General features: G+C 30.8%; 4 protein-coding genes and 2 long non-coding RNA genes across 6 annotated transcripts; 4 read left to right on the top strand and 2 right to left on the bottom strand.

Annotated features, from left to right (window-relative positions):
* The first annotated feature begins 2,055 nt into the window (after positions 1–2,055).
* On the top strand, positions 2,056–2,481 carry LOC108465208 (UDP-glycosyltransferase 85A8-like). The gene has a single exon (XM_017765529.1). The coding sequence runs from the start codon at positions 2,056–2,058 to the stop codon at positions 2,479–2,481; it is 426 nt and encodes a 141-aa protein (XP_017621018.1).
* Positions 2,482–4,220: 1,739 nt separating this feature from the next.
* On the bottom strand, positions 4,221–5,516 carry LOC128284178 (zinc finger BED domain-containing protein RICESLEEPER 2-like). The gene is made up of 3 exons (XM_053021934.1): positions 4,496–5,516; positions 4,366–4,395; positions 4,221–4,267 (listed from the first exon to the last, which is right to left on the bottom strand). Exons 1-3 carry the CDS (start codon positions 5,514–5,516, stop codon positions 4,221–4,223), a joined length of 1,098 nt encoding a protein of 365 aa, XP_052877894.1.
* A 4,847-nt stretch (positions 5,517–10,363) lies between these two features.
* On the top strand, positions 10,364–12,301 carry LOC108466597 (linamarin synthase 2-like). The gene is made up of 2 exons (XM_017766983.2): positions 10,364–11,011; positions 11,181–12,301. Exons 1-2 carry the CDS (start codon positions 10,513–10,515, stop codon positions 12,122–12,124), a joined length of 1,443 nt encoding a protein of 480 aa, XP_017622472.1. The 5' UTR covers positions 10,364–10,512; the 3' UTR covers positions 12,125–12,301.
* A 393-nt stretch (positions 12,302–12,694) lies between these two features.
* Positions 12,695–13,679, bottom strand: LOC128286607 (uncharacterized). Its single transcript, XR_008277221.1, has 2 exons — positions 13,339–13,679; positions 12,695–13,097 (listed from the first exon to the last, which is right to left on the bottom strand). It is a non-coding gene; the product is annotated as an uncharacterized LOC128286607 (long non-coding RNA).
* On the top strand, positions 13,064–13,651 carry LOC128286603 (uncharacterized). The gene is made up of 2 exons (XR_008277218.1): positions 13,064–13,432; positions 13,551–13,651. It is a non-coding gene; the product is annotated as an uncharacterized LOC128286603 (long non-coding RNA).
* Positions 13,680–18,003: 4,324 nt separating the features above from the next.
* LOC108466712 (linamarin synthase 2-like) lies at positions 18,004–18,937 on the top strand. The gene has a single exon (XM_017767087.2). The coding sequence runs from the start codon at positions 18,142–18,144 to the stop codon at positions 18,745–18,747; it is 606 nt and encodes a 201-aa protein (XP_017622576.1). The 5' UTR covers positions 18,004–18,141; the 3' UTR covers positions 18,748–18,937.
* Positions 18,938–24,813: the final 5,876 nt, after the last annotated feature.

The following is a 24,813-nucleotide window of genomic DNA, read 5'->3' as shown; positions in this document are numbered from 1 at the left end:
GACGCTTGGCTACCCACTCCTGATAGTGGAAGAATAAAAAGTCAAAACATTAATATCAACTATACAAAAGTTTCAGATTTAATCAATAAAGATTCATTTTCATAGAACTACGAGGTGATATGGAACTTGCTCGAAGGAGAGCAAGTAAAGGCAGTTTTGTCAATTCCTTTGGTGAATAGGATATAGTCGGATGTCTTAGTATGGAGAGGGGACAAATCAGGCGAATACACAGTACAAAGTGGTTTTAAATAGCTAATGTCTAAGACTCTACACTTACAGAACTATATTACAGACCAAATCAACAATAAAGAATATTTTACAAAGATTTGGAACCTCCTGATCCCAATTAAAATAAAAAAACACACTTGTGGAGGGTGGTCAATAGTTTTATTCCGACGCTCAGTATTCTTAAATTTCGAAGACTCGGGAACGATAATGCATATCCAGTTTGCTCAGTTGAAGAAGAAACTGTAGAACATCTATTTCGAGATTGTGAATTCACGAAACAAGTCCTTCAGGAAGTTGGGTTGGACACCTCGCATTTGAACGCTAGATATACATGGAAACAATAGTCAGCATTTTTCTTCCATATGAATAATACTAAAGCATGCACAATCATGGCATTACTATTTGGGCAATATGGTACAACAGGAATAGGATTTATCATGAAGGAAAAAAGGATAGAGTTCGAGAGGTTATCGGTTTTATTATAGATTATTTAAGGGAGTTAGAGCAAATTAAATCATCAACAGAAACTGGGCTCATTCCAAAAGAGATATTCTGGAGACCCCCCATGGAAAGACAGATCAAAGCCAATTTTGACGCAACATATTCACAACAAGATATGACAGCAAATACGGGAGTTATTTTAAGAAACCATGAAGGATTTGTTATGGGAGCATGCTCTTACCCACTAGGAAGGACAAGGGACCCGACTACTACAGAAGCGAAGGCGTGCCTACAGGCAGTCATCTTTAGGGAAGAAATGGGCTTCTGAGATCTAGTTGTCGAAGGTGATGCCCTTACAATTATTAAAAAGCTTAAGTCAGACACAATGGATAGATCGGTGATTGGCAACATTATTAATGAAATCTAAAAGAAAAAACTCAGTTTTGTTACCTTCCGATTCCGATGAGACTCAGTCTGTTCCAGAAATATTCATTGCCACATGAAATAATTGTTTGGCACCATTCTTGAATGTACTATCTAAGCTTAGTTCCTCACCCCAATTGCCGCCTGTTACTTGCATGGTTTGTGATGGAATCATGAACTGTGGTACCAAGGCAGTTCAACTCATTGGGTGCCTTATGTTCAACTCTAGACTTCGTCAACCATTAGCTTTCTGGGATTTCTGCACTACAAAGAACTAGCTCAAAGAGGTATTGTTCCATTCAAAGGTTACAAATCTTATGTTTTCTTTATGCTTTGTAACTTAATTTTGGGGTATCTTATGTTGATTGGTAATAATATTTTTGAAGTTCTATGAGTTACACGCAATATACTCCATGCTTCTTTTTTTTTTTTGCATATTGAAACAAAAACATGGGTTTTATTTTCGTTGTAGATGAACGCTTTGCTAACGATGGGACACTTGATATGCCCATTGATTGGATCCCTGGTATGCCTAACATGTGTCTCAAGGACATACCAAACTTCGTAAGAACCACTGACCCTGATGACTTCGTGTATAATTACATCATGGAAGTATCACAAGAATGCTTAAATTCATCTTCAATAATCTTCAACACCTTTGATGACTTGGACAAAGAAGTGCTACAAGTTCTTGCATCCAAATCACCTAATATTTATGCAATTGGTCCATTCGCCTCACTAAGTAAGAACTTACTCGAAATCCAATACGACTTATTAAATTCAAGCCTATGGAAGGAGGACACAAGCTGCATCGAATGGCTTAACACAATGGAACCCAAGTCGGTGGTGTACGTGAATTATGGGAGTGTAGCAGTGATGTCTAATCATCATCTAAAAGAATTTGCCTAGGGGCTTGCAAATATTAAATATGCATTTTTATGGGTAGTTAGGCCTGATCTTGTGATGGGTGAATCAGTTATATTTCCAAGAGAACTCTTAGAGGAAATAAAGGGAAGGGGTTTCATAATAAGCTGGTGTACCCAGCAAAAAGTGTTGTCCCACTCAGCGGTCGGCATTTTCCTTACACATTGGGGATGGAATTCTATTTTGAAAGCTTTATTTGAAAGTGTGCTTTTAATTTGTTTGTCATTCTTTGGAGATCAACAATCGAATTGTCGATATGTGTGCACCACGTGGGACAATGGCATGGAAATCAATCTAGACATAAAGCGTGAAAATGTGGAAGTTGTTGTTAAAGAGATGATGGAAGGAGTTAATGGGCAATGGATAAGGCAAAAGGCATTGGAATGGAAGAAGAAAGCTGAAACTGGCATTAGCCTTGGAGGATCTACTGTTACCAATGTTGATAGAATGATAAATGAGGCATAGAATGATAAATGAGGCCCTAAGTCATGGTTGAGTAGTAAAATCATAATACAATGTTGTGTGCATATTTTCTTTACAAACTAAATTATTAAATATTAGATTTTCTAATTAAGAAAATTTTTAATGATTGAATTTTTATCACTTCTACAATTTAGTCATTATACCTTAATTAATCATTAATTTAGTAAAATTACTTATCCATATTCAATTCCCTATAATATATCTCATATTTTAATAAAATATATTTACAAGCTCGATTTACTGAAACGAGGCCTTGAAATCATATTTTTCGACACCACTAACTTTCAGATCACTATAGGTTCGATTCTCACTCATAAGAATGGAGTACATTTTATTATCAACCACTTACCTTTTCAAAGAGTACCCATGATGGAAGAATTAGTTATTGTTACTAACAGTGAATATCCTAATTATGATAAAAGAAATTAAAAGATAGAGATGAATAAAAACAAGATTTTTTTTTGATACTAATAGTAATAAACAACATTTGAGGGTAAAAATAGTAGGCAATTTAGAAAAACAAAAGGAGCCATTGCCAATAGATTAACATATCAAAATTATTGAGTGTATATTTCATTGTTAAATGTATATCCACCATGTCTAAATTCATTTATTATCCAATTATCACACATTATGCACTATTTCAATTATTAAGCATAAATAATTTTCATTTTAAATATTATTACTTTTAGTTTGGATCTTAATTTCATTATAATTAATTAATCATTTAAAATTACAATTTTTTCTTATATCTTAAAAAAACATTTTAATCAAGTTTTGCCTTAGTAAAAATGAATTTAGATGTTGAAAATTAAATTATAATAATAGATAAATTAAATGACATTATAAAGAAATTTATATAATAAACTTTTATTTTGACATTTAAATTGAATGACTGTTTAATTTTATTTTCACATATTAGAACAAATTATTTATTTATAGTAGATGAGTAGGGGTGAGCATTCGATCGAATCGAATCGAATCGAATAGAAAATTTTCGAGTTAATCGAGTTTTCGAATCTTATTTTATCATCCTAACTTTATTTGAAATTTTCTCGAATCGAGTCGAGTGAGATGTAATTTGAATCGAATCGAATCGAATATATTTGTTCGAGTTAAGTTTAAAAAAATGACTCTAGCATTATTTATTTTTATGTAATTTTTCAAAAAATAATTTTCTTTAAAGTTTTTAAACATGAACATACAACAAAAATTAAAGTAAATAAGTGAATAAATACAAGCAACACAACATTAACCTAAATAAACAACATTAGTCCAAAAAACAACAAAAAAATACAACAAGATTATAATAAAAAACATAAGTAAAAGTCAAAGTAAACAACATAAGTTGAAGTAAACAACAACATTATAATAAAAAAACATGAGCAAAAGTTTAAAATACAATAGAAACCTACACCACTCAAAAAAAAAAAGAATACAACAAAAGTTCAATTAACCAACAACAATAACAAACCAAACCAAACTAATAACAATAACACATCGGTTCAAAAACCATTATAGAATAGTTTAAGTTTCTTCATGAGTCCAAATAAAAACAAAAACAATACAACAACATTGTAATAAAAAACATAATTAAAAGTCTAAAATACAATAAAACCTACACCAGTCCAAAAAAAAGAACACAACAAAAGCTCAATTATCCAACAACAATAACAAACCAAACCAAACTAACATCAGTTCAAAAACCATTATAGAATGGTTTAACTTCTTTCTTGTGCTTCAATCACTGTTGATAATCTTGAAACATCTAGTAAAAGTATTGATTGAGTTAGTTAAATGATAAAAATGTTTGCAAAATAAATTAAATAAACACTTAACTTTATAAACTAATGTTAAGTGTATTACCTTCTTGATCTTCGGGTATTTTGAATAAATCTAGCAAATTTAAAAACAAAAGTGTTAGTTAAATTATGGGAATGCTTACTAATATAAATAATACAAAAGCTTATTTTATAAATTAAAATTTTTATATTACCGTCTTCCATGATTTGAAGTTCATCAACATAATCTTCAAGATTGATGGCATCACTAGATTTCCGAAGCCAATCTTGTGTGCAAACTAAAGCCTCGACCATGAGAGGAGTTAGAGAACTTCTAAAACTATCGAGAACACGTCCACCCGTGCTAAATGCACTTTCCGAGGCAACTGTTGAGATAGGAATAGCAAAAATATCTCGAGCCATTTGTGCAAGAATAGGGAACCTAGGGCTGTTCATTTTCCACCACAATAGTAAATCAAATGAACTTGAATTGTTTACTTCTTCATCTTCACCCAAATATCTATCCAACTCAGATTTGCTTTCTAATCCAACTTGTTTCTTCTTCTTAAGGTATTTTTGTTTGGCCAAGCCCGTTTTCATTTCTGACTGATCTATTTCCATTGAACTGCAAAGATTAGTCAAAGAACTAGATCTACCTTCAAACAATTCAATTCTCCCAGCATTAGAAGAATACTCATTGAACAAGCAATGCAATTCTTTATCAATCATTTTTATAATGTCATTAGCGACATTAGGAAAAAGCAAGTTGACCCCAAAGTCCAAAAAACTCATTTTACATCGCGGATCAAAGATGACCGCCAAGTAAACTAGCATGTTGATCTTGTTTCCTTCACCCCAATACTTATTATATTTCTCTCTCATTTTGGAAGTCATAGAAATTATTTCTAGATCTCCACAATCTTGCCACCCATCAAAAAGACAATGCACATCCGTCAATACTTCAAAAAGTGAATGAGAGGTAACATGCAAAGATCCGGACACCTTCAATGTAAGATGATAAAAAGGCTCCAATACTTTTATAACTCTTCGAACAATTTCCCAATCATCAAATGTAGGAACTCCATCTCCAGCAGTAAGATCAAGAAAAAAATTATGGTCATCACGTACATATGATTCAAATGCACGCTCATATTTTTCAGCCACCTTTAACATCATATATGTTGAGTTCCATCTAGTAGGCACATCTAAACACAATTGAGCCTTACTATCTATCATTTCTTCTTTTACCCGTTGGTTGAATTTTGTCAACCTTGATGGTGATGCTCTTATATACCTCACAGCACCTCTAACTCGATCCACGATACGAAGCATCCTTAATACCATATTGCACAATGAGATTAAGAATGTGTGCAACACATCTCATATGAATAAATTTTCCATTTGCAACAGAAGCATTTCGATGATTGAATTTCTTTCTCAAATATTCAATGGCAACACTATTGGCGGATGCATTATCAACCGTAATAGTGAAGACCCTCTCAATCCCCCAATCTCGAAGACATTTTTCAATGGCTTGACCTATGCTTTCACCTCTATGAGCGGATATTGGGCAAAAATTTATAATCCTTTTTTGCAACCTCCACTCATCATCCACCCAATGTGCTGTTAAAACCATATAAGATATCCTCTGCAATGAAGTCCAAGTGTCTGTAGTCAAACAAACTCTACTTATATCTTTTTCAAAATAGTTCTTCATCACACTCTTCATGGAGTTAAATAAATCAAGACAATCCCTTCTAATTGTCCAACGAGATGGAAGACTAAACCGTGGGCAGGCTATAGAAAGAAAGTATTTGAAACCCTCTCCCTCTACAAATTTAAAAGGTAGTTCATCCACAATTATCATACGAACTAATGCTTTTCTAATAGCATCTTTATCAAACACCCAAGTTGATAAATCTGTTGTTTCTTGGCTAACCTTCACAAATGCTAATTCTGATTGCTTCGGATTAGAAGTATTACCTCGAGGTCTTTTTAGGCATGTTTTCAAATGGTTATTCAAATTCGTTGTAGAACCCGAAGTTGATTCCATGGTGTAAGTAACATCACATGTATTGCACCTTGCTCTCTTCTCCCCCTCTTTAGTCACAAATTTGGTGAAATGGTTCCAACAAGATGCTCTTGGAGTAATCTTTTTTCGAACATTTTCATTGGTTGTTGTTTGATCATCTTTACTTGGGGAAGAATTTTGTGAACTTTGAGTTGAACCATCTCGCTTTGAATCACTCATCTACAAGTAAATATTTGTTGCAATCACTAACCATGACCAATAATTAATTTAAAATCAAACCTAATAAATCGGTTAAATTAAAAATTAATTAATATAATAGTACAAAAGCATGTTTCTTGGTATTCTTGCAAATAAACAAAACAATCCAAAAGCCATGGCTTATTTAAAGTATTCATAGTCGTGATATCATAGAAATTTTGCTTTGGAAATCATTGCTAGTGGATACTAATGAAAATAGATGTACATTAAGTGCCAATTAACCAAAAATAGATGTTCATAAAATAAATGTACAGATGGATAAATAAACATTAATGTTGTAGTTTTTCTTCTTCAATTATTGAAGAAAAATTAGTTAATTCATAAGGATAAAAATCATACAAAAATCTAATAATTACAACTTGAACTAGTAATACAAACTTAATTAACTAAGTTTTAAAAAAATCTTATAAATTAGTAAACCCTAGGAAATAAATAACATTTAATAACAAATTAAATTTATAACGATCGAGATGGAACAAAGTCTTCAATAATTTAACCATTGAATCAAAACAAAGTCTTCAATAATTCAAAAATGTTTCAAGAGTCAAGACAAACCTTAAAGATGCAAAAACTTGAGCTTAAAATGGAAAAGAACAAAGTACCTCGGTCATTACTCAGAAGGAACAGCAACTCGATTTGGAGGTAAAAATTTTAATTTGAAGGTTGAAATAAACTAAAAGAAGAAGAAGGATTTTAATTTTAAGATTTTTTTTTAGCAAAACAGAGTAAGGTTTCGTCTTTCGTAGAAATGGGGGGTAAGGGTTTCGTTGAAATGGGGGGTAAGGGGTTTGAATAACAGTGTTTAATTTTATGGTTTTGTGAAAAATAAAGTCTGGAGAGAATAAGAAAATTAATTGGATTTGGCTGCTGGAGATGGCATGGGGCTTGGGGGTTTGAATTGATTTGGGGGAGGAATTGGGTTTGGGTTTTAGGAAAATAAAGTTTTGGGCAAACGGGCTTGGGGTTGGGGTGAGGAAAAATGGGATAAAATAAAATATTTGGGCTTAGGGGTAATTGGGTTTGGTAATTAGTAAAAGTTTAAAATTTAAAAAAATTTAAAAATATAGTTTATATTCGGTTTATTCGAATTATTCGAGTTATTCGAATTCGAGAATTCAACTCGACTCGAATTCGAAATTCGAAAAAAAAATTCGAGTTGATTCGATTAATTCGATTAACTCGATTAACTCGATTCGAATAATTCGAAATTCGAATTTTTTTTCGATTTTTTCGAATCGAATCGAGTTTTGCTCACCCCTATAGATGAGTATTAGAATTTATAATTATTAGCACTGAATCCATAATATATGTTCTATATAAAATATTAGAGTAAATTACTCAGTTAATTACCTTAAGTTTTATAAATTTTCATTTTAGACATAAAAATATAAATTTGCAAAACGGAACTATCAATACAAACCGTTTTCATTCCACCATTAATTTGGGTTAAATAATATTATTGTACATTTAGTCATCTAACTTTAATAAATTTTTATTTTAATCACTCATTTTTTAGAATTATCTTTATTCTTTTATTGGGAAATCTATATTTTTTATTTATTGAGATTAAAATTAATTCTAAAAATAAAATTAAAATTTTAACAAGGTTTTTCCTTGTGAAAACCCAAGGCTTTTCATATATAAGATCTAGGCAATTCCTTATAAAACGAAAGTATTTCTCTTTTATAAAAAAATTAAAATAAATTTTAAAATAACCAATAAATGAAGTTGAAAATATAAATTAGTTTTTCACCATAAAGCCTTAAGTTTTTCTATAAAACTCAGGTAATTCGTAATAAAGCCCATAATTTTTCACTTTTTATTAAAAAAAACCTACATCTAAAAAGAAAAAAAATGAAGAAAATAAAAAGATAAAATTGTTTTTCATGTAAAAGCTCAATTTTCCCATGCTTTTCTTATAAAACCCAAATCTTTCCATTTCTTAGAAAAACTAAAATTACTTTCAAAAAATAAAAATAAATAAAAAGTAACAAATAAAAAAAAAGTAACGAGCCCCACTTTCTCTTTTCATAATTTTTAAAAATAATTTAATTCAATAAAAATTTAGAACTCCCTAATTTGACAACCCTCAAATTATCATTTCAAATGATGATTTGATATCAAACTTATGAAACAATATTCAAAAACTATTATTTTGATTTATAAAATATGAGTGTATTATTTTAATAATTTATTATTTTAAATTATTTTTGCCAAAAAGCAAAAGAAACAAACAAACTTGCATCTTTTGATTGAGAGGATATTAGATCGCCGTGGAAAAACTATACATACTGTAATGCTCTATTCCGTCTAATCTTTCATCTTTGACCACACAGTATTTGAAATGATAGGTGTGGCGTGGTAGTTATCTATCTCATCTATGAACTATGTGGTTGTACATTTTATTATAAACTGTTTATCTTTTTGAAAAATATTCGTATTGAAAAGATTAGCCATTACTGCTAGTCATAAATATCTTGATTACGACAAAAAAAAATAAAAAAAAATACAGACGAATTAAAAACGTGTTATTTTTTTTTTGAATAGTTGGAGCAAACAACATTTGTGGAGTCAAAATATTAGAGCAGCCATTTTAGAAAAACAAAAGGAGCCATTGCCAATAGATTAACATATAAAAATTAATGAATGAATTTTCGCGGCATCTCCCACCAATCGTTATCCGCCATGCCTAAACTTATTCATTACCAAATTATAACACATTATGCTTTATTTTAATTATTAAGCATAAATGGTATTTTTTTTTGAAAAAATAAGGTTACAATTTAAAAAATCCTAAAAAGATCTAAAAGTTTTGTCTTTTTGGATAACTGTAGTCACCAAATCAACGGGTACTTCAAAAATCTGGAGGGGTGCCTGCCAAGAGAGGTTAATCTTTGTCAATTAATCCACAATTTAGTTTCACTCCCTAGGAACATACTTAACATTCCATTGGCCTTTAGAACACAAAAGACGTTTAACTCTTCTAAGTAAGGTAATGCTAAAATACTCTGTTTCTTCCATGGACAAGACCCTTATCACTTCAAGATTATCAGTCTGAATCTGGACTTTCTTATAACCCTTGCTTAGTAAAATGAGAATTCCATCAAGGATACCCCAAAGTTCAGCCTCCAAATACGAACATTTGCCCAAATAATGGGTGTACCCCAAAATCCCAATTACCAACTCGATCTCGAACCACACCTTCCGCTGAAGCATTTCCAGACTCTCTAGCGACTGCTCCATCAGAAAATAAGTGAACTCAATTTTCTACGCAATGATGACTTATTACTGGATTGGATGTAATAGATTTCATTTTAAATATTATTACTTTTAGTTTGGATCTTAATTTCATTATAATCAATTAATCATTTAAAAAACCATTTTAATTAAGTTTAAAATTTGAGTCAGTGTTTAATTTTATTTTCATATATTATAATAAATTATTTATTAATAGTAGATGAGTATTAATAATTATAGTTATTAGCACTTGATCGATAATATGTGTTGTATATAAAATATTAATATTTTACGAATGCTATTAATCATTATTTCATTTGATATGTTTGTAAGAGATATATGTTTTTTTATTAATAAAAACTTCAATATAATTTAAGATTAGTTTTTATATTAACTTTTGTTTAATTAAATATATTTTCTAATATTTAATTAATTTATATATATATATTGTTATAGCAATTAAAAATCCATGTGCATCGCACGAATGAAAACAAATTATTTTAAATAATTAATCAACTTGATTGAAGGTTGACTTAGAAATAAAAGATAACAACGTGCATCTTTGGGTTTTAATGACACAAGATTCAATCATAATATGATACCCAGCACTGTTGGGCAGAAGTTGATATTTTCTCAAGCTCGTACATATTATCTTCAATTTTCACTAGCTACTGACTCCATTGCTTAATTATTATTTGCACTAAGATGGGTTCAATTAAATCGCATGCCGTATGTCTTCCATTCCCAGCACAAGGTCATATTAACCCCATGATGCAACTGGCCAAGCTCTTGCACTCTAGAGGCTTCCATATAACCTTTGTCAACACCGAGTTCAATCATAGACGGTTGATACGGTTTAGAGGGGAAGAAGCTGTTAAGGGCCTGCCCGATTTCCGGTTCGAAGCCATACCCGATGGGCTGCCATCTTCCGATTCCGATGCAACTCAGTCTGTTCCGGAAATATTCATTGCCACACGAAATAATTGTTTGGCTCCATTCTTGGGGCTACTATCTAAGCTTAATTCCTCACCCCAACGGCCGCCTGTTACTTGCATAGTTTGTGATGGAATCATGAACTGTGGTACCAAAGCAGCTCAACTCATTGGGGTGCCTTATGTTCAACTCTGGACTTCTTCAACCGTTAGCTTTCTGGGATTTCTGCACTACAAAGAACTAGCTCAAAGAGGCATTGTTCCTTTCAAAGGTTACAAATTTTATGTTTTCTTTGTGCTTTGTTACTTAATTTTGGGATATCTTATGCTCATTGATAATAATCTCTTTGAAGTTCTATGGGTTACACGCAACAAGCTCCATTAGGCTTTTTTTTTTTTTTGCATACTGAAACACTAACATGCATTTTATTTTCGTTGTAGATGAACACTTTGTTAACGATGGGACACTTGAGATGCCCATTGATTGGATCCCTGGTATGCCTAACATGCGTCTCAAGGACATACCAAGCTTCATAAGAACCACCGACACTGATGACTTCATGTTTAATTACATCATGGAAGTATCACAAGAATGCTTAAATTCATCTTCAATAATCTTCAACACATTCGATGACTTGGACAAAGAAGTGCTAAAAGTTCTTGCATCCAAATCACCTAATATTTATGCAATCGGTCCACTCGCCTCACTAAGTAAGAACTTACTCGAAAAACAATACGACTTATTAAATTCAAGCCTATGGAAGGAGGACACAAGCTGCATCGAATGGCTTAACACAATGGAACCCAAGTCAGTGGTGTACGTGAATTATGGGAGTGTAACTGTGATGTCTAATCATCATCTAAAAGAATTTGCTTGGGGACTTGCAAACAGTAAATGCCCATTTTTATGGGTAGTTAGGCCCGATCTTGTGATGGGTGAATCAGCTATTTTGCCAAGAGAATTCTTAGAGGAAATAAAGGGAAGGGGTTTCATAATAAGTTGGTGTCCCCAGGAAAAAGTGTTGTCTCACTCTGCAGTCGGCGTTTTCCTTACACATTGCGGATGGAATTCTATTTTAGAAGCTTTATCCGAAGGTGTGCCTTTAATTTGTTGGCCATTCTTCGGAGATCAACAAACGAATTGTCGATATGTGTGCACCACGTGGGGCAATGGCATGGAAATCAATCCAGACATAAAGCGTGAAAATGTGGAAGCTGTTGTTAAAGAGATGATGGAAAGAGATAATGGGCAAAGGATAAGGCAAAAGGCATTGGAATGGAAGAAGAAAGCTGAATCTGCCATTAGCCTTGGAGGATCTACTGTTACCAACTTTGATAGAATGATAAATGAGACCCTAAGTCATGGTCGAATAATAAAATCATAATACAATTGTGTTATATGTTGTGTGCATTTTTTTTTTACAAAAAAATTTATTAAATATTAGATTTTCTTTTTGAAATTAGGAGACCTCAGCTTTTGGAATTCAACCAAAATTTCATTAAAAAATGTTAGAACTTAAATACAATACAATTAATTAATAAATTGATTATTCTATATTAAATATATTGTTGAGGCAATTTTTCATTTCACATGATGATTTGATATGAGACTTGTCAAACACTATTCAAAAATTATTATTTTAGTTTATAAAAATAGTGTATTATTTTAATAAATTATTATTATTTTAAATTATTTTTGTCAAAAGCAAAAAAAAAAACAAATAAATTTACATCTTTTGAGTAAGAGAACACTGCATCGCTATGGAAAAACTATACATACCCTCATGCTCTATCCCACTTATCCTTTCATCCTTATTCACACAATCTTCGAAATGATAGATGTGGTGTAGTAGATATTTAACTCATCTATTAATTATGTGGTTAAATGTTTGATTTTCACTTATGGAATAGAATACATTTTATTATCAACCGTTTACCTTTTTGAAGAATACTCATGATGAGAAGATTAGTCATTACTACCAGTCGTAGATATCCTGATTATGACAAAAAAAGTTAAAAAAAATACATATAGAGGTCCAATTTAGCCCGAGCCCAAACAAAAACTAAATGAAAAAAATAAATAAAACCAAAAATAAATAAAAAGTCCAATTATAAATATGCCAGCCCAAATTATAAGCCCGAATATAAACAAAATCCAATAACCCAGGTCCAAACTACCATCCCAAGCCCACAACCTAAATTATTTTTCAAAAAACTAAAAACCTTAAGACCCCCTGTGCCGCTGCTACTGGCAACGTCAGCGTGCTCGCTGCCCAAGGTCTGGTATGCCCCTGCTGCCATTGCACCAAAATGGCAAAGGTGCACTTCCCACCGTCACCGTTGACCGCTCACCACCACCTGGAAAATAGAAAGAAAAAGGACAAAAATAGTAGCAAGTGTGGTAAATGTCAGAAACGATAAAAATATGTATAATCGGCTATAAAAGCTAGATTTGAAATGTATTTTCACACACACGAAAGCAATAAAAAAACAGAAAAGAAAAAAAGTTCGAAAGTGATTCTCTTATTTATTTTTTCTTTTTTTTTAAAATCTATTATTTTTTATAAAAAGGAAAAAAGGTGAAAAAGGAAAAACTCACTTGTCAATTCATCTTCTGCCATTGTTGGAAACTATCTCCAATGCCCGAATATCTCGAAACCCATTAAGGTTTTGACGAGGGTTTGACGAACGCGGTGAGACCGAGGCTTTCTTCGCGTTATCTTCCTTTTTTATTTATTTCAGAAGCTATTAGGTTAGATATGAGTTTGGGGTAAAAAAAGAGGGCTAAAAATGGCAAATTCTTTTACTCAGGCCACCGGAGGCGGCAGTCACCGTCGTAGATGAACGGTGGCCACGGCGAGGCAACAGCGGCCTCCATGGCCGACCCAAGGAAGCCTACAGAGAAAAAAAGGGAAGAAAGGTTTTTTTTTTTAACTGCAACAGAATGAATTTTTTTAAACATTTTTTTATTTTTATAACCCCATAAAACGATGTCATTTTGGGCATAATTTTCAGAAGCCAAAACAGCGTCGTTTTAGGGCCGACTTGATGACCTGACCCGGATCTTTCTAGGATCCGCGTGTTTTTGAAGGGGAGGGGATATTTTCATCTTTGGCCCTTCCGATTTTTTTATGCCCTTCTGATTTTTTTATCTTTTTAATTTAGTCATGTTCATTTTATTTGTTTTAATTCTCGCCCCAGAATTTAAATTCTTATGCAATTTAGTCCCTTGACTCACTATGAATCCCCTGGGGAGCGACACGTGTCAATGTGATGGGATAATTGTCATTTGACCCTTAAAGTTTTATATCTTATTTAGATATAGTCTTTTAAGTTCTGTTTCTTTATAATTTAGGCTGTTAGTTTTGTTATATTTTAAATTTAGTCATTTATTCCCTTTTCTTTATTTATTTTGCGATTTATGCTTTAAGTTCCTTTTAAATTTCAATTTAACCCTTATTTGATTAATTTTGCCTCTTTATTTACTATATTATTTATTTTAGTAATTAAAATTTATGTTTTTCATATTTCCTTTCATTTATACATTTTATTTTTATGCTATCCTTGTTATTATTATTTTATCTACTCATATTATTATTATGATAGTAGTCACGATATGATTATTGCTATTATTATTATAAACCGATATTCTTATTACTATCATAATTGCATTATTGTTATTATTTACCAACATGTTTTATTTTTTTATTTTCATTTATTTTATTTTTATTTATTACCCTAATTTCATCATTTCATTTTTTTTACCCGCATGACTTTTTCATTTTATTTTGCTATCATCATCACGTAGATCATATTACAATGTATTTATCATTTTTCTTTACTTTGGTTACATCGTTTTAAAAGTTACATTCGTTTTACATAATGCATATGAAATATTTAAAACCGAGACAATTATTTTTGGTATTCAAGGAGTCGTACTCCTAACTTATGGAGTATGGTATCTTCTAAAACTGAAATAAACGAATATCTTATTTAAAACAACGAAAAGCAAGATTTAGGTAGCGATCGAATGGCGATTATTCTGGTTTTCGAGGATTAGAGGCATCGTGTCCTAACTCACAAGGCATGATCCTTCTCCTCGATTAACTCAGAATAAGATATTTTTTATTTAATTCAATTTAGTTAAGTAATATTTTAATACAAAAAGAGATCGTGTTTTAAATTCTCTTCAAATTTTCAATTCTCTTCACTAAGACATCAAGTAATCTATTAGGTACCAATTTTGGACGTCCCGAGGGTGCTAATCCTTCCTTGTACATAACCGACTCTTGAACCCATTTCCTGGATTTTGTAGACCAAAAATCATTGTTTAAATAAAACCTTTTATTGAAATGACCAAATTACAATATGATCCAATCATACCTCATAAAAATGATTGGTGACAACTCTATTTTTGTTTTCAAAATAATGTCGATTTCGAAAAGGTTTCGTCAATACATATATATCAAAAACATTTTTTTTTTTGGTAATAGTGGGAGAAAACAACATTTGAGGAGTGAAAATATCAGAGCAGCCATTTTAGAAAAACAAAAAGTATTTTCGCGGCATCTTCCACCAATTGTTATCCACCATGTCTAAATTCATTTTTTTATTATATCTTAAAAAACATTTTAATCAAGTTTTACCTTATTAAAAAATGAATTTAGACGTTGAAATTTAAATTATAATAATAGATAAATTAAATGACATTATATTAAATTTTATATAATAAACTTTCGTTTTGACATTTAAATTGAATGACTGTTTAATTTTATTTTCATTTATTATAATAAATTACTTATTAATAGTAAATGAGTATTAAAATTATAGTTTTTCCTTTTATCGAAAGACTAAAATTAATTTTAAAAATAACAAATAAATGAAGTTTTTTATAAAAATTCAAGTAATTCATAGTAAAACCTATGGTTTTTCTTTTCTTATTGGAAAAAAGAAGAAGCTAAACTTACATCTACAACGAAAATAAAAGGATAAAATTATTTTTCATGTAAAAACACAAGTTTTTTTTCTTATAAAACTCGGGTTTTTCCTTTACTAAAAAACTAAAATTAATTCTAAAAAATAAAAGAAATAAAAAATAAAATGTGGGACTAAATTGAAAGGTACTTACAAAAATTAATTCTAAAAAAATAAATTAAAAGTAACAAACCTCACTTTCTCTTTTCACCATTTCTAAAAAGAATTTTATTTAATAAAATTCACGAAAAAAATAAAAAAAAAAAGAAAGAGTAAAATTACATATTTTGAGTGAAAGGACACTTCATCAATGTGAATAAACTTTACATGCCCTCATGTTCTATCCCGCCTAACCTTTTATTTTTTATCACACAATATTCAAAATGGTAGGTATCATGGTGCAGTTCATCTATTAACTATATGATTAGAAGTTCGATTCCTACTTGTAAGAATATAGTATATTTTATTATCAGACACTTCATCGATATGGAAAAATTATACATGCCCTCAAGTTCTATCTTACCTAATCTTACATTTTTGACCCCACAATATTCGAAATGATAGGTGTCATGTCGCAATTGCCTACTTCATCATCTATTAACTATGTGGTTGGAGATTCGATTCCTTACCGAAGAATACTCATAATGAAGGGATTAGTCATTGCTACTAACATTGAATATTTTCATTACTATTTGAAAAAAAATTAAATAGACAAGACGAATAAACAAAACATTTTTTTTTTTAATGGTAGGGACAAGCAACATTTGAGTCAATATATTAGAGCAGCCATTGTAGAAAAACGAAAAGGAGCCATTAATAGATTAACGTATATCAAAATTATTGAGTGTATTTTCGTGGCATCTCCACCAATTGTTATCCACATGTCTAAATTCATTCATTACTAAATTATGCATTATTTTAATTATTAAGCATAAAAAAACTTTCATTTTAAATATTATTACTTGGATCTTAATTTCATTATAATCAATTAATCATTTTAAAAAAATTTAATCAAGTTTAAAATTTAAATCATTGTCGTGATGGTTTGGATAATGTGATGATTCAAACGGATAGTCTTAAAGTGGTGATGGCTATTTGAGAGAGTTCTACAGAAGAGGCCAATTCGGCTCTGATTAGAAGGATTCTTCAATTACTGTCTCAAATTTCTCATTGAAATATTTATTATATACTCAGAGCAGAAAACCATAAAAGCTGATAGACTTACCAAGATGAATCACTCGGGAAGCCAAGATTTGCGAATGTTTGGAAAACCCCCGTTTAGGGAGTTAGGCCAGTTGGCATAGATTAATTCTTGTATTTTTCTATTTTCCACCAAAAATAATTGAATCACTGTTTGATTTTATTTTCATATATTGTAATAAATTATTTATTAATAGGTAGATGAGTATTAATAATTATAATTACTAGAACTTGATCCATAATATGTGCTCTATATAAAATATTAGAGTAAACTATTCAGTTAATTACTTAACTTTTATAAATTTTTATTTTAGAGATAGAAAACATAAATTTGAAAAAGGGCACCATCATTACAAGTAATTTTTATTTTGGTCACTCACCATTAATTTGAGGTTAGACAATGTTGTTGTACTAGTCATCTAAATTTAATAAAATTTCATTTTAGTCTCTTATATTTTTGAATTATTTTTATTTTTGAAAAACCTATACTTTTCATTTATTGAGAAAAGATTAAAATAATTCTAAAAATAAAAAATAAAGGAAATTAAAATTTTAACAAGGTTTTTCCTTGTGAAAACCCAATGCTTTCCTTATAATAACCTAGGTGGTTCACATAAATTAAAATTAATTTATAAAAATAAATTGTGGGAGCAAAATGAAAATTACTTACTAAAGTTAAATTATAAAATGAGTGTACAATAAAATGGTTTAACACTAAATTAATGACAGATGATGAAAATAAAACGATTTGTAACAGTAATGCCTTTTCTGAAAATTTTTCATTTACAATGGAAAAAATTATTAAAATTAGATGACTAGTTTATTTAAAATAACAATATTTTACGAATACTACTAATCATTATTTCATTATTGCATTAGATATGTTTGTAGTAAATATATGTTTTATTTATTAATAAACTTTAATATAATTTAAGATTAGTTTTTATATTTATTTTTGTTTAATTAAATATATTTTCTAATATTTAATTATTTTTATATATATTGTTCTAGCAATTAAATATATATGTGCTTTGCAGGAATGAAAACTAATTATTTTAAATAAAATATAGAAACGTGTATCCTTGGGTTTTGATGACACAAGATTCAATCATAATATAATACCCAGCACTATAGGGAAGCAGTTGATATTTTCTCAACCTCGTACATATTATCTTCAATTTTTGCACTAGCTACTTTACTTCATTACTTAAATATTATTTGCAGAAAGATGGGTTCAATTAAATCGCATGCAGTATGTCTTCCAAGCCCAGCACAAGGTCATATTAACCCCATGATGCAACTGGCCAAGCTCTTGCACTCTAGAGGCTTCCATATAACCTTTGTCAACACCGAGTTCTATCATAGACGATTTATACGGTCTAGAGGGGAAGAAGCTGTTAAGGGTCTGCCTCATTTCCGGTTCGAAGCCACACCCGATGGGCTGCCACCTTCCGATTCTGATGCGACTGTTAAGTATCAGAAGATTATTGAAGATGAATTTAAACATTGCGGATGGAATTCTATTTTGGAAGCTTTATCCGAAGGTGTGCCTTTAATTTGTTGGCCATTCTTTGGTGATCAACAAACGAATTGTCGATATGTGTGCACCACGTGGGGCAATGGCATGGAAATCAATCCAGACATAAAGCGTGAAAATGTGGAAGATATTGTTAAAGAGATGATGGAAGGAGATAATGGGCAAAAAGTAAGGCAAAAGGCATTGGAATGGAAGAAGAAAGCTGAAGCTGCCATTAGCCTTGGAGGATCTGTTGTTACCAGCTTTGATAGGATGATAAATGAGGCCTTAAGTCATGGCCGAGTAGTAAAATCATAATACAATTGTGTTGTATGTTGTGTGCATTTTTTTTACAAAATAAATTATTAAAAATTAGATTTTTTTGTTGTTGTTGAAATTAGGAGAATTCCGAAATTTCTATAACCTCAACTTTTGGAATTCAACCAAAACTTCATTAGAAAATGTTATAATTTAAATACACTTAATAAATTCATTATTCTATATTAAACGTATTGTTGAGGCAATTTATGAAGAGTGCTTACTAGTGTCTTGCACTACTTGACTTTATAATTTGCCATATATGGTGTTTGCAAATTTTGGTAACAAAATTCTTGAGCTATGATCTTTTATGATACTTTATATGAGTGTAAGCGCATCTATAATATTCAAACCTATTATAGGAACATATATTGTAGATTGGCTTGGATTGGATCAAGCAAATTGGCTTCCCTATTTTGAAGAGTTTGGATTGAATCGTATGAATTCATAAGTCTTATTGAAGATATTCGCTAAACTTATTATCCTACTATTTTGATGGGAAGATTTATTCTAATTGATCTAGTATGTCATTTGTAACATCCCAAATTTTCCAATACAGTAAATGACATTGTTTCAAGGACTGCAATAGTGAATTTTTTAGTAAATTCAATAATGAGACCAGAAAAGATAATTTTTTTAAAAAATAATTATTAGGATTTATTGTTAGAAATCAACGAAGCAAATATTAGGTGTGAAATTGTGGGAAAGTGGACTAAATTGTAAAGTTGGAAAATTTAAGGATATTATTATAATTCAATCAAATTAAGGAAATAAGAGTTGATAATAGAAGTCACTTTTGGGACTAAATTAAAAATTTTGAAAAATACAAGGACTTATTGTGTAAATTTCTCAACAATCGAGAAATGAGCCAAAAAGCATGAAGTGAGTGTCTTACGATCAGTATTGTAAGTAAGTGAAAAAAAAAAGGACTTATGGGGCTAAATTGAATGAAAATGTGAATTTAGGGATTAAATCATAAATTTTTCATTTTTATCGAGTAATGTCATAAATGTGAATTTACTATGGATAGTTATGGCCGAAAAGCATAAATCAATGAAACTTTAAAGGATTAAGTGCATTGAATGGAATAGAGAATAGTGGTAAGACAAAAAGGGAGACTAAAGTTCAATTTTACCTGGCTTTCTACGGTACGCACCTAGAGATAATAATAAGGATATTGATTGCATAGCTAAAATGGATTTTGATACAGAGGAAGTCTTGATTATTATGGAAGAACCTCCAAGGGGGATTTCCCGTATTTTAAGTTAATGTAATTTTTATTTTTTTAGCCACCAAAAAAAAGTTCAATTTTACTACATAAGGGGCATTTTGATCATTTTGAATGGAATCTAAATATAAAATATTTTATTTTGAGATGTTATGTTATTGGGAGCTGTTATGAACCATTGATTTGGGGTATTAAAAGAAAGGTGAACTTTGATTCACATGAAAAGTTGACTTGGACTTGGACTTAATATTTTTAAATGAAATAAAAGAGATAAAGATGAAATTTTTATGTCGTCTTCTTCATTTTCTTTTTAATTCAAACCAAAATCTCACCAAAAAACTTTGGTTTCTTGGTAAAATCAAGTAGAAAACTTGGTTTTAAGCTCACTTCCTCCCTTATTCTCTTTAATTGAGCTTAGGATTCCAAGATAGTGAAAGAAAACTTCAATAATGTAAAAAATGGTATTCTCAACATCTTCTAAGTTATTATTTGTAATTATTTTCATAAGAAAGCTTCTAAAACTTTTATATTAAATTTTTTTTGGATGTTGAGAAATTATGAAAATGGTGGAAAGAGAACTCCTGGCTTGTAATAGTGAAAATTTAAATGTTGGAAAGTTAGATTTTAAATTATGGTACATTTAAGAGGCAAGTAACACAAATTCTCTTGATTTTCTTTAAATAAAATGTTTTGAAATTGTTAAAATGGTGACAAGAATCATGTGTTGTCTATGTATATTTAAAATATAAAAAATAAGGTAGCTTAGTGTGTTGAGTAATTAGAAGTATAGAGGCCCAAACAGAAACTAAATATATATATATAAAAAACAGAATCCATTAAGTCCAAGTCCAATTACAATGGCCCCAAAAAAAACCCTAATGGCCTAGTGGCCCAATAGCCTAAACATTTTTTCAGTAAAACCAAAAACCCTAAGACACCTTGCACCACTGCTCCTGGCCACGTCCTCATTGTTAACTCCACTGCTACTTGCAAAAAAGAATGAAAAAAGGACAAAAGCAGCAACGCAGGAACAACAAAGAAACAGTAGCAAAAAATAGTGGAAACTGTAGAAGCAACGGGAAGATACAAAAAAAAATAATATATAACATATGGCTATAAATGTCATAACCACTGATTGTAAAAAAAAGAAGGAAGATATAAAAAAAAAACACAGAAATTTCGAAATAGAAATCATATACAAATATTAAAAGGTGATTTACTCTTTTTTTTATTTTCTTTTTTAAGTAACAAATAAAAATAAAAAATTCCACCTGTCGTTTGGTTTTTGTGCCACCGTTGGTGTCTCTTTCGGTTCGAGAGGCCATTGAATCCCTGGGGATTCAGCCAAGGCCGCGGCGTGGGACGTCGGGAACCGAAAGGTTTTCTTCTTTTTTTGTGAGTTTCGGCTTTAGCTTGGTATTTTCGACTCCGAATCGGAGTTCTACGTAGAAAGGGGGATAAAATGGTTTTTTTGGCGATTTTTCGGCCACCAAAGATGGTGGTCACCATCATTGGCGACTAGCAGCCACAACGGAAGTCCGCCATTCCTATGGCTAGACTTAGTGTCCTTTTTCAGAGAAAAAAGGAGAGAAAAGAATTTAAAAAAAAAATAGTTTAAAAATGATTTTTTGAAACACTTCAGGCCCTAAACGCCCCAAAACAGCGTTGTTTTGACGCAACCAGAAGCCTGACCTGAACCACCCCTAGGATCCACGAGTTTTTGTGACTAGGGTATAATTGCTATCCTAGTCCTTCTGCTTTTTAGGCGGTTTTCAATACAATTCTATTCTATTTTTTATTTTATCACTTAATTTTAATTTTTTTCGATTTAGTCCTTCGTATGTTGACCAGCTGGGGAATGATGTATGTCCAAGAGTTTTGGGATAATTTCCCATTTAGTCCCTGTTTCTTTTTGCGCATTTCATTTTGGTATTTTATTCCATTTTATTAGTTTATTTTTATTATTTACGATTTATACCCCCTAATTTCATTTAAATTTCAATTTAATCCTTTGTTTATTTACTTCAAGCTTTTTATAAATTATTTTCTTATTTTATTTATTTATTTGTTTGTTTGTTTATTTATTACTTCTTTGTTTTTATACATACTTAAGAATTAGATTGTATACATGCTTTTATTGGTGCACTTTATTTATTTATTATTATGATATGATCATTAATATTAATATTATATTATTATTATCATATTCCTTTATTTACTTGTTATTTATCATTCTAATATTCTACCTACGTAGCTATTTTATATTATTTGATTATCACTATATCATACTTATATTTAAACATTTTTCTATTTCATACTCTGGCCGAATAAACTAAATATACATCACTTTAAGTTTACATTAATTTTTATTCGACACATAAAAAGGGGAATTTCAAAAACAGGAACGTTCTTATTTAGAGATTCGAGAAGTCATGCCCTAACTTGAGGGGTTTGATTTTCTTTTTGAACCTAAATAACTGAATATCCTTTTAAAACTAACAACACACGAGATTTAAACAATAATTAAATAATGAGCAATTTTATTTTTGAGAATTCAGGATATCGTGTCCTAACTTACGGGACATGACCTTTTCGTTTTGGTTATCTCGAAATAAGGAAGCTTATTGTATAAGTTTTGATTTAACCAAATCATTTTAATAAAAAATCCTATAAAGAGGGATCGTATTTAAATTTTTGAATTTTCAATTTTCGACACTAAGACACCAAGTAATCTACTAGGTACCAATTTTGGGCGCAACGAGGGTGCTAATCCTTCCTCGTGCGTAACCTATAACACCCTTAACCCGAATCCGCCGCTGGATTAGGGTTACGAGGCATTGCCGATCAATACACAGTTCCGAACAATCATTCATTACAATTCAAGCACAAAGTTTATAATCTCCTTGACAATTTTTTTTCGAACTCAATTAATAACCATCCTCTTATTCCTACAAGTTAAATTCGTACATTTGTATCATGTAGTCAACTAAAATCAATCATGCTTTTCTATTCATTACACATATACGAATCAAGCTGCAATATTCAACCATATCAATATCATTTATTTAATCAAATTACGAACCAACTAACAATCATCAAAATCATAGTGCACGTGCTTCATAAATACAAAGTTTGAACCATGTGACCATCAATTACATAGCATTCGAATACTTAAACCATAATTGAACATAATTTATCTCATATACCGAGCTTACATTAAGACATCCTTTAGTACAATTTCATGCCTTTTACTAAATATTAAACATACCTGTGAAAAAAAATAGAATAAAATAAATAAAATAAAGAACACACAAATTTTACGTGGAAACCCTTTCGGGAAAAAACCACGGGCAGAGGAGAAGAAAATTCACTATGTCGAAAAATTTGACTCTATACAAGAGGAATAGACTATGTCTATTTATAGGCTTGTAAAGCCATATTCTAGTAGGATTGAAACACCTTATCCTAATCAATATAAAATAGATGGAGTTTAATAAGGTTTAAAAAACCTTATTCTAAAATAAAATAAAAGAAGTCTAGTTCTATATGGATTTTACTTTTATTTTATTTTCCATCGTATTTTATTTAAATAAGAATTTGGGTCACTTAATTCTAACAATCTCCACCTTGACACAAATTCTCAATGAACAAGTTCTTCACCGCGAACTTTCAATAAACAAGTTCTCCACCTCTTCCATAAAACCCCTTAAGGGTTTAACTTCAACAATGAACACTAACCAAGTCTAAGCAATGCTCAAACTTGGTTATAGGAAGTGACTTAGTCATCATATCTGCAGGATTTTCATGAGTACTAATTTTGCTCACAACAATATCACCACAAGCAATAATATCACGAACAAAATGATACCGAACATCAATGTGTTTTGTTCTCTCATGAAACATTTGATTTTTGTAAGAAAGATGGCACTGATTGTCACAAAATCATGTGCTGATTTGAAGGTCTTCATTAAGTTCACTAAAGAGTCCTTCAACCAAACAGCTTCTTTACAAGCCTCAAGAATCGCCATGTACTCGGCTTGGTGGTAGACAAAGCGATGTAGTAGTTTGCAAAGTGGCTTTCAACTGATTGCACAACCTCCGATTGTAAAGACATAACTTTGTGAGAGATCTTCTTCTATCAAGGTCTCCCAAAAGCAGCATCAACATACCCAATGACTCCATCTCTAGTTCTTCCAAAGCGTAAGCAAACATCGGTAGTACCTCGTAAGTATCTTAAAATCCATGAACTACTTTCCGGTGTTCTTTACGAGATTCGCCATGAATCGCTAACTACATCGATCGCATATGATAAATCTGGACGTGAACAAACCATAGCATACATGAGAGATCCTACTGCACTAGAGTATGGAACATGTGACATGTACTCAATCTCATCATCTGATTGTGGAGACAAAGCTGATGAAAGTCTGAAATGAGCTACTAAAGGAGTACTAACAGGCTTAGCACTCTGCATATTGAACCTGCAAAGAACTTTCTCAATGTACCCCTTCTGACTTAGGTACAATTTACTTGCTTTTCTATCTCTAAGAATCTCCATACCATGTATCTTCTTTGCTGGTCCTAAATCTTTCATCTCAAATTCTTCACTTAGTTGGGCTTTGACCTTTCTTATCTCTACTTTAGCTTTTGTTGCTATCAATATGTCATCAACATAAAGAAGTAGATACACAAAAGAACCATCATTGTTTTTCTTAAAGTAGACACAACTGTCAAAACTACTTCTTTTGAAATCATGAGAAGTCATAAAGGAATCAAACCTCTTGTACCCTTTGTCTTGGTGATCTGTTTCAAACCGTAAAGGGACTTTTTCAGCAAGC

This window comes from Gossypium arboreum, chromosome 2 (genome assembly GCF_025698485.1).
Source record: "Gossypium arboreum isolate Shixiya-1 chromosome 2, ASM2569848v2, whole genome shotgun sequence".
NCBI lineage: Eukaryota > Viridiplantae > Streptophyta > Magnoliopsida > Malvales > Malvaceae > Gossypium > Gossypium arboreum.
This window is presented reverse-complemented; position numbering and strand designations above follow the sequence as displayed.

Coding starts and splice junctions, on each gene's coding strand:
- LOC108465208 (XM_017765529.1), top strand. CDS start 2,056: ATGGGTGAATCAGTTATATTTCCAAGAGAACTCTTAGAGGAAATAAAG.
- LOC128284178 (XM_053021934.1), bottom strand. CDS start 5,516: ATGATAGATAGTAAGGCTCAATTGTGTTTAGATGTGCCTACTAGATGG. Junction 4,396..4,495: donor ACTTCAAATCATGGAAGACG/GTAATATAAAAA, acceptor TAAATTTGCTAG/ATTTATTCAAAATACCCGAA. Junction 4,268..4,365: donor AATACCCGAAGATCAAGAAG/GTAATACACTTA, acceptor TACTTTTACTAG/ATGTTTCAAGATTATCAACA.
- LOC108466597 (XM_017766983.2), top strand. CDS start 10,513: ATGGGTTCAATTAAATCGCATGCCGTATGTCTTCCATTCCCAGCACAA. Junction 11,012..11,180: donor AGGCATTGTTCCTTTCAAAG/GTTACAAATTTT, acceptor TTTTCGTTGTAG/ATGAACACTTTGTTAACGAT.
- LOC108466712 (XM_017767087.2), top strand. CDS start 18,142: ATGGGTTCAATTAAATCGCATGCAGTATGTCTTCCAAGCCCAGCACAA.